Raw genomic sequence first — 16,181 nt, 5'->3', positions numbered from 1 at the left:
CTTCTCCACAGGGAGAGGTATGTGACAGGGTGTACCAGGCCATGTGCTCTGCTACACCCAGTCCAGAAAACAACTTCATGAGAGGAAAAGAATCAGAGAATCACAAGGGACCTTGAGAGGTCATCAAGTCCAGTTTCCTACCTTCCTGGCAGGATCAAGCACTGTCTAGATCAGTGGTTCCCAAACTTTTTGGCATCAAGCCCCCCTTTTTGATTTTTGAGAAACCGTCACGCCCCCGCCCCCCAAAATAGCAGCAAAACTTGGGGTGGGATTGATGGGGTGTTGTGTGTGTGTGTGTGGCTGCGTCGCCTTGCCCCCCCCCAGGGGGGCACGCCCCCCATTGTCTAGATCATCCCTGACAGATGTCTGTCCAACATGCTTGTAAATATATCTAGTGATTCCACAAACTCCATAGACAATTATTTCAGTGTTTAACCACTGTGACAGTTGGGAAGTTTTCCCCAACGTCCAACCTAAACCTACCTTGCTTCAATTTAAGCCCATTGCTTCTTGTCCTATCATCAGAGGCCAAGGAGAACAATTTTTCTCCCTCCTCCTTGTAACACCCTTTAAAGATACTTGGAAACTGCTATCAAGTGCCCTCTCAGCCGTCTCTTTTCTAAACTAAACAAACTCTGTTCTTTCAGTCTTCCCTCGTAGGGAGTACGTGAGTAGGAAAACCCTGGTTTTGCCTAGAGAAGCATCCTGGGAGTAGCCATTTTAGGACACCATTGAGAGTTGCTCTTCTACCAGCTCAACGGATTGGGGATCAGTAGCAGCTAATCCAGGCTCAGCATGTTGGAATAACCAGAGCCACCAGCTGTTCTTAGCTGGGGCCCATGGAGTGAGGAGAATCATGCACTAGGCTACAGCCAAAGGAACCAGGTCAGGACAGGGCTTATTGCTGACCACAGTCCTTGGCAGGAGTTTGGGAGGAACCTGCTGATTTAACTCTATAGAGAAAATTAAGCCACAGAAGGGTAAAAAAACATTTTATTTAAAACTGGCCCTGAAGGCAAGGACCATCTTGTCTGCTGTACCCAGGAGGGGTTTGAACTGTGACCTGACTGGAGCGCTGATCTATCAACACCTTCAGAGGTAGGCAGAGAACCTGAGCAGGCATTGGGAACTGAGGAAAGTGACAGCCCCACATCTTGACACCCAGGGGAGAATGCGCTCAAAGCAATGAGTGCCACCCACCACTAGCTATAACCGAAGAGTTCGGCAGGTGGGCTCAGGCTTTAGGATAATGGTGATGGGTTCTGATCTACAAAATCCATCCTGCCAGGTCAGGACTTGTTCCTTGGCAGATCACAGACAGACCCTGCATCAGAGTAAGAGTCTGGATTAACTATTTCCTCCTCAAATACCACCACCATTGACTTCTGTGGTGCAGAGCAGAGAACATAATGAAATCTGACAAGAGAACAATGCAGCCTGTCCCCGGGTGTTACTACCAGCCTCTAAACTAGGGATGTGAAATAATTTCTCCCCATGATCTCGGATTAACAATACTAAGTTTGGAGCTGCTGCCAGTCTGTTGCACGATGAGTGGATCCCTGGGATAGTACAGAGAGACCAGTGTCACTAAAAAGAGAGGCAGATCTGTTCCAGAGCCACCCGAATTGAAAATATGTCTTACAGAAATGGACTGAAAGGGCTCTCTCTAGGCAGCTAAACAAAGAGAAGGTGAAGGGAGGACTTGATTACTATTGATAATTACCAAATGGGAAACAAATATTAACAAAGGGCTCTTTAACCAATGAGAGAGATGTCTAAAGTGACCCAGGCTGTGTCCAGACTCAGGGGTTTTTTCGAAAAAAGTAGCCTTTTTTCGAAAAAACTTCCCCTGCGTCCAGACTCAAGCCGCGTTCTTTCGAAATTAATTCGAAAGAACGCGGCTTTTCTTTCGATGGCGGTAAACCTCATTTCACGAGGAAGAATGCCTTCTTTCGAAAGTTCCTCTTTCGAAAGAAGGTGTTCTTCAATGTAAATAGGGCTTCTTCAAAAGAGAGCATCCAGACTCACTGGATGCTTTCTTTCGAAAAAGCAAGTCGCTTTTTCGAAATTTCTCCGTGCAGTCTAGACGCTCTCTTTCGAAAGAGGCTCTTTCGAAAGATGCTTTCGAAAGAGCTTCTTTCGAAAGAAGCCTGCAGTCTAGACATAGCCCCTATGGTTGGAAGTTAAGGCGAGACAAATTAGGACTGGAAATAAGGAGAATGTTTTTAATGGCGAGAGTAACTAACTGTCGGAACAATTTTCCAGGAGCTGTGACAGTTTCTCAATCACTAATCATTTTAAAATGAAGGCTGGATATTTGTCTAATATATAGGAACTATTCTGGGAACAGTCTCTGCCTGTATTACACAGGAGGTCAAGCTGGACAATGGTCCCTTCTGGCCTTGGAAACTATGTTCCTAAAACCATCCTTGCAGCAAATCTAACATTCCCCACCCACATTTTGCTGAGATTAGAGCAGCTTTGAGCATTCCCACACAAGCATCCTTCACCATTACTACCATTCACTCAGGTGTCCAGGAGTTCTCCATAGCTGGAATTCCTGTACTGTATCTGGAGACAAAGGAGCAGCTGGGACTGAAGCAATAATACTACTTTGCCTGTCTATAGCACTTTTTATCCAAGTCTCTTAGGATGCTTCAGCTTCAATGGTGACAGGCATTCGCCTATAGCTTCTGCATTGGCCGGCATTCACCTATAGCTTCTGCAGTGTCCAGCATTACAGACATCCAAAGACAATTGCAAAAAAACATGAATGAAGTTTTCTAAGATTCTGGTGAGGCTAATCTCCTGGTGCCATATATATTTATGACCAAGCTGCAACACAAAGCAGAGAAGAGCCCAAACAGCCCAGGGAGAAGGTGCTTTATAAATACATGGACTAAATTAAAGTGCTTATTTGTGCACACCTCTTGGCTGGGGAAGGCAAGTGGGTGGACACATGGGCCACTGTGACCACCTATGTGCATCTAGAACACTAGAAATAGGCATACCCAGGGGTGAGGCCTGAGGGTGCTGTAGTTTGGGGGATAATGGAACATAAACCATTTAAGCATGAACTCAACCACATTAAAAAAAGCTGCATGAAGTGCCTCTTTGGCCTCAGTTTCCCCAGGGACCAAGAGCTCAATCCTGCAAAGTGCTGAACACCTTCAGCTCTTACTGATGTCATTCAGAGCGGAGATTGCTCAGACTCTCCCAAGGGTGCTGAGTGCTTTGCAGGTCTCAGTAGTGTGTGCCAAGCTGGCTAAGAGGCAGCAAGACCCATGAGGCTTGGTGTTACTTGAAGTCACTTGCTTGGATCAGGATCAGTGATTAGAACAGAGCACAACTCTGAAAGCAGTGATCCTGATCACAGCAAGAGTGTATGTGCCTTGACAAGTCGTGAAGTTTGCTGTCTCTTCATTTATTACATTTCCAGAAGATTCACTTGGTGTTACTTGGGCCCTTAACTCAAATATTTTTTGTTTTACTCTCTCAAATATACAGATGATATGTTGCAAGCTTTTGCCAGCAGATGGCTCCCTACTTGACAAAATAAGATCTCTATTGTTCCGGTCCTTAACTCAATTTTTGTTTTTCTTCATTTCAATCTTTGCTCTGGGGTAGGGCTGGGGATGAGAGGTTCAGTAGGTAAGATGCCCCACGGAGAGAGGACCACGCCAGCCCTCTCTCACCACAGCAGTTTGGGACAAGATGAGAAGCACCTCTCCATTGCTGCTGCAGCTTCAGCAGGCACAATAGGGGGAGGGATGCATGTCCCCCAGTTGGGGCTGGTCCAGATTCATCTGCCTTCTGCATCTAGCCAGAGTGAGGAATGTAGCAAACTATGTGCTTTCTCCTGGCTCCCTGACAAAGGGGAACAGCCAGCAATATCCTCATACAAATGGGAGGGGGGAGAGTTTCAGCCCTGCTGCCCTCCCTAAAGGGTGCATTGGAGGTGGGAAGTTTGGGGCTTGGACAGTCCTGCATGGGAGGGGTGTGCCCCCTGCTAGTCCCTTTCACCTGCCTGGTGATTTGTCTCTTTTCTATATGGTTTTATGAGCAGCGATCCCATTCTGGGCACATTCCGTTTTCCTGGGACAATCAATCAAACCCTTACATTGGTGTAAGTTATATTAAGAGGAAGCTGTACCCTGTATTTGGTGGTCCTAGCTCTTACCATTTGGGAGGAGTTCTTAAACAGACAGACTGACACACAGACAGACAAACTCAAATATAGGATAGATCTTTCCTAATAGGGCAAACTCCGTATGACAAGAAATTCAGAATCTAGGGCTTGTGCCTGAAATCCATTCTAGCTCAGAGAGCTTCCCCCTCAGCTCTTCTTGTCCTTGTGTCTCTGGTGTCTGTCCTGCACATTCCACTTTACTTCCTCTGTCTCTTGGGTCTTCGCACTCCTCCCTCTGGCAGCAGCAGTAGCAGAGGCCTGGTTAAATCAGTCCCATTGACAGCATTTGTCTTATGAGTCCTTCCAAAGTAGGCCCCAGGAGGTTTTCACTGGCAACCAACCAAATCTAATTTGCATACACAAAAAGGGATACCACCTGGCTCACTTCTTTATCTTAGCCAACTAGCTATGCTCTGACCCACTGGCACCTCACTCTCATTGACCAGCTTTACCAGGCTTCTCATCTACACCGTTGGGCTCCCTGCCCTCTTCTGACACTCATGTTTCCATCCAGTTCTTTACAACTTTCATCTCACAACAATTTCCAGCGTACCTATCCAAAGTCAGAGCTTCTGGCAAGAGCCTGAAGTCAGAGAGACCAATGCAAGGGCTTCAGTGCTACTCCAACCATGATCCACTGGAGTCACAATTCAAGTGTTCAGCACCCAGATGTTCCCATTGGACAATGGAGACACTCCCACTCCATTGTTCAGAACAATGGGTGCTGTTGGGTTTTGTGGCTGGGAGCTGTCACGTTTCTGGATTATAAGGGGATCAGACAGGTCACTGCTGCACCCATGGGGGGGTGTTTGCCCCGAACGTTGGTACAAAGGGGGCCATGTGAGGTGTCGGATGAGCGCTTATGTTCTACTGATTCCGTATATGCTATTCATGTACTTGTATGATATCTCTGTGTGGAGTTATAAATATGTGCTCTGTGTTGATGCTGGAAAATTCTCACTCTGAAGCAGAACAATGGGCAAAGAATGTTCAGCCAGTGGCTATGCTAATTAGCAAGGCTCCAGAGACAATAGATCTCTAAGTGCCGGAGACACACCTGAGGAATGTCTGGATACCTACAAGCCAGCCAGGATAATGGTTGCTGACTTGGGACACTAGGATAAGTCAATGGACCATGTGACCTGCAGTGACCTGCTCTGGCCAGGAAGATGCCAAGAGAGGTATATAAGTGCCATGTGGCACCCTTCATCGTCTTCAGTTTAGCTCCTGATCCCAGATGCAGCCTTGCAGGGAACAACGAGCCGGAAAGAACCGTGGACCCATCCTGACATAGGATGTACACCAGAGACTTTTAAGATGGCAGTTTATAACATCTTTGCTAAGAGCCTGCAACGAGAACTGAGTGATTTGATGCATGTAAGGTATTTTCTTTAACAAGCTTACTCTCATGCTTTTCTTTCTTTTAGTAATCAACCTTTAGATTTTAGATTCTAAAGGACTGGCTCAGTGTGATCTTGTGGGTAAGATCCACAGTGTAAATTGACCTGGGAACTGTGGCTGGTTTCCTGGGACTGGAAGAACCCATTCGGGGTAGGTGAGATTGGATTCTATAACCCCTCACATGTGTATTAGGCCCGGCGCTGATTGGGGCACAGGAAGAGCTGGGGTTTCACAGGGGTTTTGCTTGTGAGGCTTCTGGCTGGCCAGATTGGCAGCTGAAACACTCTGTGTGTGGCCTATTTGGGAAGGTCCCCAGTCTGGGGCTGTAAGGAGTCCCGAGTTTGAACAATTCGCCCTGAGCGGATGCCCTCAGCCATGCCCAGACCCAGCCCGGTCCGTCAAAAACGTAGATGGTATTATAAGCTTTCATGGGCAGAACGGCTGTGCCCACAAAAGCTCACGATACCATCTACATCTTTGTTAGTCTCTAAGGTGCTGCAACATTATTAGTTGTTTTTTACATTTTTTCCGGTACAGACTAACCTGGCTACCCCTCTGAGACTTCCTTAGGAAGGACCTAATACTGATCCAAGATATTCAGATCAAGCATTCCCAAGATGAACAAAAACATGGGAAAAATACTCATTCTAAACCAAGATTCTTTTAGCTTAGTTTGCGCCTCAAAATGCCTTTGTCCAAATCGGAACTACCTTACATAAGTGTGTTCATCCCTTAGGAAAACAGGACTTATGTATAATCAGAAACAGGACCAGCCTCAGAACTGTTGAGAATAAACACAGCTGGGAACATTCATCTCTCTTATTATTATTTGTATTACCATAGCTCCTAGGGGCCCCAGTCAGGGTCCAGGGCCCCACTGTGCTAGGCTCTACATGAACACAAAACAAAAACATGGTCCCAGTCCCAAAGAGTTCACAACTTAGGGCAAGAGGCAGATAAACAGGTGGTGGGGGTATAAAATGACAATGACACAACACTGGTCAGGACAACAGGCAGTGGTTTCAGAATACCAGTAGCCTGATCATTGACAAGTTTTTGGAGATCTCACAACAAAGGTTGTGGAAGATTTTGAAGAACGACAATGATGTAGCGTTGTACATATTTTTAGGAAGCTCTTTCCAAATGTGAGGTGCAGCATGGGAGAATGCACCAATGTGCTAGTTTTAAAATGTTACAAGTGAGCAATGGTGGCAGGAGTTCACATTTTTTGCTTGTGAGCAAGAGCGAATAGGTAGGGTGCAATAGGTTGTGAAGGACCTTGAAGTGAAGACAAGAAGTTTATGTTTAATGCAATAGAGAAGAGGAGGGATGCAGAGAGGAGTGAGATGGTCAGAGCAGCTAGCTAGGAGTTTACTCCTTGCACTTGCATTCTGAATAGATATGTCCACAGCAAGATTGCATTTGTCAAGACCATGAGAAGAGGATGTTGTGGTAATGGAGACCTGCTATGATGAAAGCAGTTGTATGGCTGTATAGGAAAGCCTTTATCTAAAAGTTATGGAGAAGTGTCTGCTTGACAGGGTTTTGGCTGATTGCATCCTATTCCTTTCAGCTACTCACACTCCTCCCATTGGCTCTTTACAATACCTAGCTACTGAAGACCACTCCACTGCTTTGGTAGTCACTCCTGTTCAGTTAAATTCATCTCCTGCCCTTCTCATACTTCGAATTAGACTATAGTGACCCAGCCAAATATCTGGAACCAAAAGGGCCCTGACAGGGCGAAGACACTGTCTCCAGGAAGGAAGCCCTGGGGGCACCGCTCCATTCCAAGGTGGGAACAAACTGAGACATTAACGAAGATGCTGAGAGAGGTCCTGTTGGACTTTTACAGCAGAAAGGGTTTGTTTTATTTTGCATACAGACTGTGTGGTGGTCGAAGGGCTGAGTAACTGAAGAGCCTCCATAAATAGAGAGAGAATGTGCAGGCACAAGCACTCAGCCCAAGGGCACTCAGGAGAGTTTAGTGCAATCCCGTTACAACCACACTAAATTAATGAGCTCCCTCCTTAGGGCCCGATTTTCCACTGACTCTTGTGCAAACCAAGGGTCAATGCATGGAAACTGTTGACCAGCTGGGGTGAAAGAACAATTAGGCTGGTGTATAGAGGAGCAGGAGTAGGAGTCCTGGGTTACTAGGGACATTCCAAGAAGGGAGAGGGGATGGCTATAATGCGTCCCAGCGGTACCCAGCATTGTGAGGCATCTTGCAACCATCTGCCCTTAGCATGAGGAAGCCATGTCTGAGTGTCATGGTGAGCTCCCTAACAGCACAGCCATGGACAACACAAGCACTCTCCTCTCTGCATACAGGCTACTGATAGGTACACTACAATCTCAAATTCTTGGAGCATTCTCCAGGAGTGTCCAGATCCTGGTTCACTGGAGGCTTGCAATATTCACATATTCCCAAAGAAGTGGCTTACCAGTTCCACCACAGATCACTGCTCTGTTTAATACTCAGCACTTAGATATGTTTATAGTGTTCCCAAGTACACGTTTAAGTCCAGAGACCTGAAAAATAGCAAGCTGAAGTACTCGAAACAAATGGTTTCATGTAACCAAAATCATAAGCTCACAGCCAACAGCCTATATTTAATTACCAAGATACTTTCTTTTCTAATGAAGTTTACTTTGTCTTTCTAGTGTTTTCCTTTGGAACTTCTATTTTCTCCCACTGAAGAAACTTACTTTAATCATCTCCTAGACTTCTTTAAATACAACAGATTGAGCTCAGTCTCTCAGTGCAAGGCATTTTCTCCACCTCAGTTTTTGACAAATGTTCCTGAGCTAGAGGGAGCTTGGATGTGGAGGACTTATATCTGCATCCACTGTGACTTTCCAACATTCTTTTCAAATGTATACACCAGAACTAGATGTAGTATTTTAGTACTGGTCTCACCAATGGTATGAATAGTAAAAATCATCTCCCTACAACTATTCACAATTCTCATCTTTATCCATCAAAGGATCACATTATCCCTTTTTGTACTGCACTGGGAGCTCATGTTCATTTGTTTTTCTATTGTGACCCCTGAATCCTTTGCATAGTCTTCCAAGATACAGTCCTCGAATCTGCATATAAGACCTGAATTATTTATTCCTAGATGTGAGAGTTTGCAGTTTCCTGTTTTCAAACACATTTTGAGTGGCTCTAGCTTATCAACTGATCCAGATGACTCTAATTTATTTCTTTATCTTCATCTTTATTCACACTTCCCGTCTTTATGTCATTCACAAATCTGATCAGCAATTATTTTATGTTTACATCCAGCTCATTGATGAAAGCATTACATAGAATCTGGGCCAGTCCCCATAGAATCCCACTAGAAATGCTTTAATTTGGTGATGATTGTGAATTACTTTTTGAGATCTGCCAGTTAGCCAGTTCTTCTTAATCAATCTACAATGTACTTTAAAAATAGCACTTCACAAGATCAATAACCAGTACTAAATGAAACACCTTACAAAAGTCTATGAAATTACCTTTATCAAAATTGTACTCTCAAACAATTCAATCAAGTTTGTTTTTCTACAAAACCATGTTGACTGGCATTAATTATATGCCTATCTTACTAATTCTTTACTAATGCAATTACATATTAGTTTTTGTATCTTTTTACCTGGGACTGATGTCAGGCTATCATTACCTGGATTGTTTCATTTGGTCTTCTTGAATATCAACACAACATTAGATCTCTTCCAGTATTCAGGAATGTCCCAGTATTCCAAAATGGACTAAAATTAATATCAGTCAGGGATCTTCTCAACCATCTCTTTTAGGGAGTGCAAGTTATTTGGGATCCTGCATTTAAAGATGCCTACTCTTGGTAAATGTTGTTTAGCATCCTTTGTTATGAATAGACTGGAAAATGGTTCAATAATATCATCTGACATGACTAAATCATCTTCCTTCTTTCAAAATACTGAACAGAAATATGACACTTGGCTGCATAATTGCTAACAATTTTACCATCTCCATCTAATAAAAGGCCTATACCACTGCTATAATTTTTGTTCCGAATAAACTTAATTCTTTCACTTAGTCTTAGACCATCCAGTGAGCGCCTCAGAAATCTTGATGAGAGCTGAACTTTGGTATTTTTTTATTCTGGCTCAGAATAAACCACCTACTAATACCCTATTATTGTGACAATAGTAAAGAGTTACAAAAAGAGCCTCTTTATTCTAACACCGAAGAAGGATCATCATTAGAGTAAGAAACAATATTATCATTAAAGTTTCTCTCCCTTTCTCTCCCTGTTTCACTGCAAAGTTTCTGCCTAGAATCTTACCTGGCCTCCTACTTGCCTGGATTTCTCACATCAGCCTACATTATATATAGATCAGACATCAGCCTGTAAAGTGCAAGTTACTGTACAGAGTGTAAAACGACCACACTGAAAAAAGCATATTCTAAAATAGGAAATGTTTCCGCCAGATATTGACCATAATGGTGATAAGTGGCAAATGTTCTGCTATGTGGAATATTTTAGCTGATTATAAAAGGAAGGTTACTTGACAATGCACTCTAGAAGGCTTACCATATGTTAAGAAAAGGGAAATACTTAAAGCTGCTGCAAGCTGCTCTGTGAAAAAGGTTGCCATGCCTCTCATGTCAATATTAGGGCTAAAGCTCAGCTCCTGGCTGTGTCCATTGATGATGTGAAACCTCATGCCAATGTGCTACACATGTCATTTGTGTACCTACTCACATCACCAGGATGATAAAGCTGAGATGCCAGCACCAGAATGGAGAGCAAAACTGTTAGCTCTAGCAGGAACCACCCTGTTGTCAAACAACCCCACCAGCAGCACACATGGGCTAAGAATCAATCTCTCCTCAGGGGCCCTCATAAGAGACTCTACCTAGAATATTGCTGTGAGATTCCTCCCTGCTGTGTACCCAAAAAAAACCCAAACTTTGAGAACTCCTTGTGTCCTGATGCAGAAGCATTTTCGTACCTCCTCACGCCCTTGCCACCCAGAAGGGCAGCCTCACACCTTTATGCCTCTCAGAGCGCTTGCCCTTTTTACTCATTCCCTGTTGGGTATTGAGAGGTTTCATGGCAAGACTTCTACTGCCAGAAGTACCCTCTCCAAAGCAGTTCTAATTTTCTAGTGACACAAGAGACACTGATTCTCTTCATAATATGCACCTTTGGGGAGCTAATTTAACACATACCTACTGTCTCCAAGCTGCAATTAAACACACACAGCACTAAGACCAATGGTCATAAACATCTTGCCTCCTCTCTTTTCTCTACAGACAGAGCAAATCCTCCTTCCCTTCCCCCATTCCCCCCCAACACATTTTGTCAGTGCCCCTCTATGCTGTCTGAGCAACTGAACTCAGAAATGAGAAATGTGTGCTAATTTCACAATAGGGAAGGAATGCAGAAGACTGCATACAGCATAGACAAAAATAAATCTATCTGACAATGAATTCACCATCTTAGAAAGTATGCCTTGAGTTCTGTAATGAGAAATGAATGTGACTGTATAGTCTGTGCTGCTCTGAGATACATTTGGCTGCAGGAGAGTCTCAAAATTAGTTCACTCCTGAATGACAAATCTTAATGACTATAAACTTCTCATGAATATTCATTAACTTGTCAAACTTTTGTTTGTGGTGAAGCTGACATCATAGCAGGTCTAAGCCATTTGAAAAGCTCCCCAAAGTTACTCTCCCCCACCTCCTCCTCATAGGCAGATTTTGCTTTTTTAAAGTTCAGAGCAACTAATTTTTGTTCTTACCCTTTGGCTCGTCCATCAGTGCAAGCGTTCTCTCTCCTCCTTTCGGAGCCTCTGCTAGCTCTGAGCTGCTTTTAGTGAGAGGTGCACATGAAACAGAGCTATTTAACGGTCCATGGCTGTGGGAGGGGTTAGTTTAACTCTGCATGACTCAGAAGGAACCTAGAAGCAGGTCACCCTGTGATTTTTCATTAAGACAGAAATTAGCTCATGAATGCAACCTGCTTCAGTCCCAGGCTTCCATTAACAGAGTGCCACAAAGTGTTTGGTAACAAAAGCTGCCACAGAGAATACCCTGTGCCTTCCCCCTTTGAGACGTCAGCAGAGGCAGATTATATGTCTGGCTGTACTGAAACTTTTCAAAGAAAAATAGTCTCTTGGACATAGTTGCTTTCTGTTTATTCATCTATCTTAGAAGCTGTTTAACATTCAGACTCCCTTAGCATTTGTCAGGCGGTATATGAGAGGAAGAGTGACTTTTAAAAGGAAATAGTTTTGCCCTCCCTCACTTCCATCTGCTACATTTCACTGCCTAGATCCAAACACAAGAAAATGGAAACTACGGCTGGGAAAGAAAAAAAAATAAGTTGATTTATAAATAATATTTGCAAACCTTGCTGAATCCACCAGTTGCAGTCACAACTATATAAACCTTGGCTTTTCATCCCACAGATGCTCATCTTCTGTTCCCTGGGCCCACACCTTCACATGCTTGGAGCTCCTGTAGAGAGAAAGGGTTTGTTCACTAACTGGTTTGAGACACATGCCCCTGCCTCAAAGAATGGCTAAACTCTGAAAAATGTCATACAAATACCTTGCGACCTACGTATTTACCATCTTTCAGCATCCCTGAAGCAGTGTACGGGATCTTCCAGTAAAAAGATATGCAGTGCAGGTATCTCAGTAGGGTAGCCCTGCATCTGATCCCAGGATCCCAGACAAGATGGATGAGACATAGGTGCTGATTCTGTGGGTGCTCTGGAGCTGGAGTACCCACAGGGAAAAATTAATGGTGCCTGAGCAACCATTGGCAACCAAACTCCCCCTCTGCCACCTCCCTCCAGCATCTCTCATGGCCCCACTGACCAACTCCTCCCTCTCCCATCCAGCACCTCCCACCTGCCATGGAAAACAGCTGTTTGGGAGCATTCTGGACACTCCTGGAGCTTGGGGGAGGAGCAGAGATATGGCATGCTTGGGGGAAGAGGCAGGGATGAGGCAGGGCTGGAGCTTGGGGTAAAGTAGGGGAAGGACTCAAGCACCTCTATCTAGAAGGGAAATTGGCTTCAGTGGGGTGGAGTGATATATTATAGCCTATGTCTACACTTCCAGAGTTTTTGCGCCATCAGTTTCACCTGTGCTAGAAACTGGTAAAAGAAAAGTGCTGGTTTGTATTCTCACTGAGGGTTACAGGCATCAGTGAGCGTTCACATTTGTAGCACTTCCATTGCTGATGACAGCAGTGCCCTGAGGGCAGCTACCCACAGTGCAGCTCTTGTAGGAAGGGCAGGTAATTGTGAGAAACCTGGTTCCTTGCAGAGCTCTCTCTCTGCAAACGTTAGTCAGCTCCAGTAGCTCCGCATTGCTTCAAGCAGGGGATCAATTGCTCCTTGGAGCAGACCTTGTCACCTGGCCAGATGAGAAGTGAGCATGTGCCAAGCAAATGGGAACAGGAGTTTCGAAATCCCAGGGCTTTACTGGTGGAGGGGCAGACATCTGTTTACTTGGCATCAGAACAGGAGAGCTACTGGCCAAAGTGGTCACCTCAGCATTGTGGGATATCTAGTGGAGGCTAAAAGCTCTATTTGCAGCAAGAATGTGTCTTTACTTGCACATCACTGCAAAAGCATCATCGGTAAAAGTTGCGTGCCTCTCATAGAGGTGATTTTCTTTTTGCAATGAAACTTCTGAGTTTCACTACAAAAAGTCATTTGGTAAGTGTAGATGCTCCCATGGATTTTGCACCAAAAAGGGACTTTTCCCACTTTACTGGCAAGTGTAGACATTGCTACAGCAGCACAATTGTATCAATGCAGCTGTCCCACCACGGCATGGCTGATGAAGATGGTTGGAAGAGCTTTACCATTGTCATAATTACCCCACTTCCCCTAGAGGTAGCTTTATCAGCAGATCTCTTCTGACAAAGTAACAGTGTCTACTATGGTGCTTAGGTCAGCGTGCCTTACTTCTTTCAGGAGGTGGCTTCTCCACACTCCTGAGTGAATTCAGCACTTACTGTGGTATTACTTGTATGTAGAAGTCCTGAGTAGCTTTCCCAGACCTGAGGAAGAGCTCTGTGTAGCTCAAAAGCTTGTCTTTCATCCACAGAAGTTGGTCCAATGCAAGTAAAAAGATGGTTGTTTTAATTGCTCACCTGGGAACCTCAGCCTTTGATCTGAATGCCAAGTTCACAGATCACCAACAGTAATGGATTCTGTAGGCCACATTCTGCCCTTGAGATCTGTGCAACCTCATTATATTAACGGTTGTCAGTAGAGTCTGCACAGATGTATCGGAATAAAGAGAAATAGCACATCTGTTCAGGAAAAAGGCATCATTTTTACAAACACTTTCCAAAAAGAAACCACTTAAATATTTAGGCTATGCCACTATCAAGGTTAGTAACTGAGAAGTAATCCATACTTGGGGGTCCATTCTGTCACTAGCAAACACATAATAGAGAGCATCTAAGTCATTTTACCCCGGGCCATTGCAAAGTTTCAATACAGGCAGTCCCCGGGTTAAGTACAAGATAGGGACTGTAGGTTTGTTCTTAAGTTGAAGTTGTATGTAAGTCGGAACTGGTACATATTGTACGGGAAACTCTAGCCAAATATTTCTCCAGAGCTCAGTTTTATTCTCCCATACCTCACTTTCCTCAGTCCTTTATTCTCAAGCTGAGGTGTTTGCTGAGAAAAGCCGCTTTGCGTCTCCCTGGTCTGCTGGGGGGAAGCAGCTAGTGCGGGGTTGCCTCAGCCAGTTTGTAAGTAGGGACCCGATGTAAGTCGGATCCATGTAACCCGGGGACTGCCTGTATATCCATGATTGCTTTGTCCAGTCTTGGGTTTAAACGCTTCATGTGATGAGGCTTCCATTATTTCCGCTGGGAGACTATTTCACACTATGAAATATCTTATATAGAAACGTTTTCTGAGGTTCCTCCTGAATTATCCTTGTCTTGATTACATCCTATCCCTTCTAGTTCTCTCTCTTTGGAATACTTACATAGCTAACATCCATCAGTATAGGCACTGACAGGTTCCTGTAGAGAGGGGGTTATTGTTCCTTGTGGCAGGTTATATTTTTATAGCACCCAAAAGCATGTTAGGCACTTCTCTAAAAATGCCCCGGAGACAGGTCTCTCAACCAAAGATCATGCAGACTAACCAACGGGTTGACAGTGAAATGGAACTTCCCCACAGCCCAGAGATGGAGAAGGCAGACTCTGTAACATTATGTAAGGTGTTAGTTTAGACTTGGTTTGGAAGAGGAAGCAGGATCCAACTTTTGCAAATTGACTTGTTTTCTCTCTCTGTTTAAGGGCAGAATTTTAAGTGTTAGTTACAAACTAAAGAAAGGCAACCACAGTTCCTATGTTACTAAGGTTTCCATAAAGAAAACAAACTCCCAAAGGCAGGAAAGCATTTGCACTCTGATACGGTTCCAGACAGACAATCTGAAGAGGAAGTTTTAAAATACAAAAATAAAAAAAGAGGAAACCAGATGTAATTTCCACACAGCTCAGGGTTGAGAGGGGGAAATCAGCTTGGAAATCAGAATAACAAAGCTGACAAATGGCTGCCAGTCTCCTATTAACAGGGATGGTGAAAACCAGAGTTGGCTGTATCTAAAATAGCAGGAGAAATTTTTCCTTAAATGCTGCAGTTTGTTGATTACAGCCCTTTATTATTTCATCATGATTAGCATCATTGCAGATGTAATATTTATTCACACAAATGGCCACTGCCTTCTTTCTAGCCTTAATAAGATATTTGCCTCAATAATATCCTGCTTACGTAGGTTCCAAAGGTTAATTGTATGACACACACACACACACACATTATATATATATATATATATATATATATATATATATATATATATATATATATATATATATATATATATATATATTTTAGAGGTGTCTGTCTGCAAATCCATTTGTTCAAGAACACTTCCAAAACAGTAACAGCTAAGACCACCAAATTTGATATGAAGCATCCCCTTATCCTAACTTAAAGAAAGGTCAGGGATTGGTTGTGGCAGGAAAATGGGATGTGCCTGGAATTTGATCGTTTTCCATAACATGGAAAGGGAGGGGCTGATTGGAGGGACACAATCCCACACAGTCACCACTGGGGGCATCAATTGAGGGGTTTAACTGTATTGCAGAGTGACCGCTGTAGGCTGCCACACCAGGAAGGGAGTGACCAAAGGGGGACAGGGCTTGACATTTTGCCAGTCACCGGCCCTCCTCCCCTATCCAGGCCTGGACAGTGGTGCCGGTGCTGGCCTGTGTGGCCTCCCCCTAGAGATCAGGGCACTACTGGCAGGAGGCTTCTCTCCCTGGCTCTGGGCTGCCCGCCCAGTTGCCTCTGATCCTGGGCCAGCCTTCCCTCCTGGCCCTGGGAGCACCGGCAGGAGACCTCACTTCCCACCCTGGACTGGACCTGAGCATGCCAGGATTGTTTTCTAGTAAACAATAATTTCTTTTTAATTATTGCCCAGAGATCGGACATATTGCCTTGGCAGCAGGGCCAGCTCTAGACACCAGCAAAACAAGCAGGTGCATGGGGCGGCACATTGCCAGAGGCGG

At 44.3% G+C, this 16,181-nt stretch overlaps 1 protein-coding gene across 5 annotated transcripts in view; it reads right to left on the bottom strand.

Moving 5' to 3' along the window:
• ENTPD1 (ectonucleoside triphosphate diphosphohydrolase 1) overlaps positions 1-12,060 on the bottom strand; it is an 80,197-nt gene extending 68,137 nt beyond the window's left edge. For 2 of the 5 annotated variants that reach the window (XM_075934438.1, XM_006119855.4), the window contains exon 1: positions 11,369-11,642. Coding sequence is in view for 3 of the 5 variants with exons in the window: in XM_006119855.4 (XP_006119917.1) it covers positions 11,369-11,384 (16 nt within the window). In the remaining 2 variants the exon portion in view is untranslated. Of the gene's footprint in view, positions 1-11,368; positions 11,644-11,978 lie in introns of those variants that run through there. The other 3 variants (XM_075934437.1, XM_025182987.2, XM_075934440.1) reach the window with 3 other exon arrangements.
• Between the last annotated feature and the right edge of the window lie 4,121 nt (positions 12,061-16,181).

This window comes from Pelodiscus sinensis, chromosome 8, assembly GCF_049634645.1.
Source record: "Pelodiscus sinensis isolate JC-2024 chromosome 8, ASM4963464v1, whole genome shotgun sequence".
In the NCBI taxonomy this organism is placed as follows: Eukaryota; Metazoa; Chordata; order Testudines; family Trionychidae; genus Pelodiscus; species Pelodiscus sinensis.
This window is presented reverse-complemented; position numbering and strand designations above follow the sequence as displayed.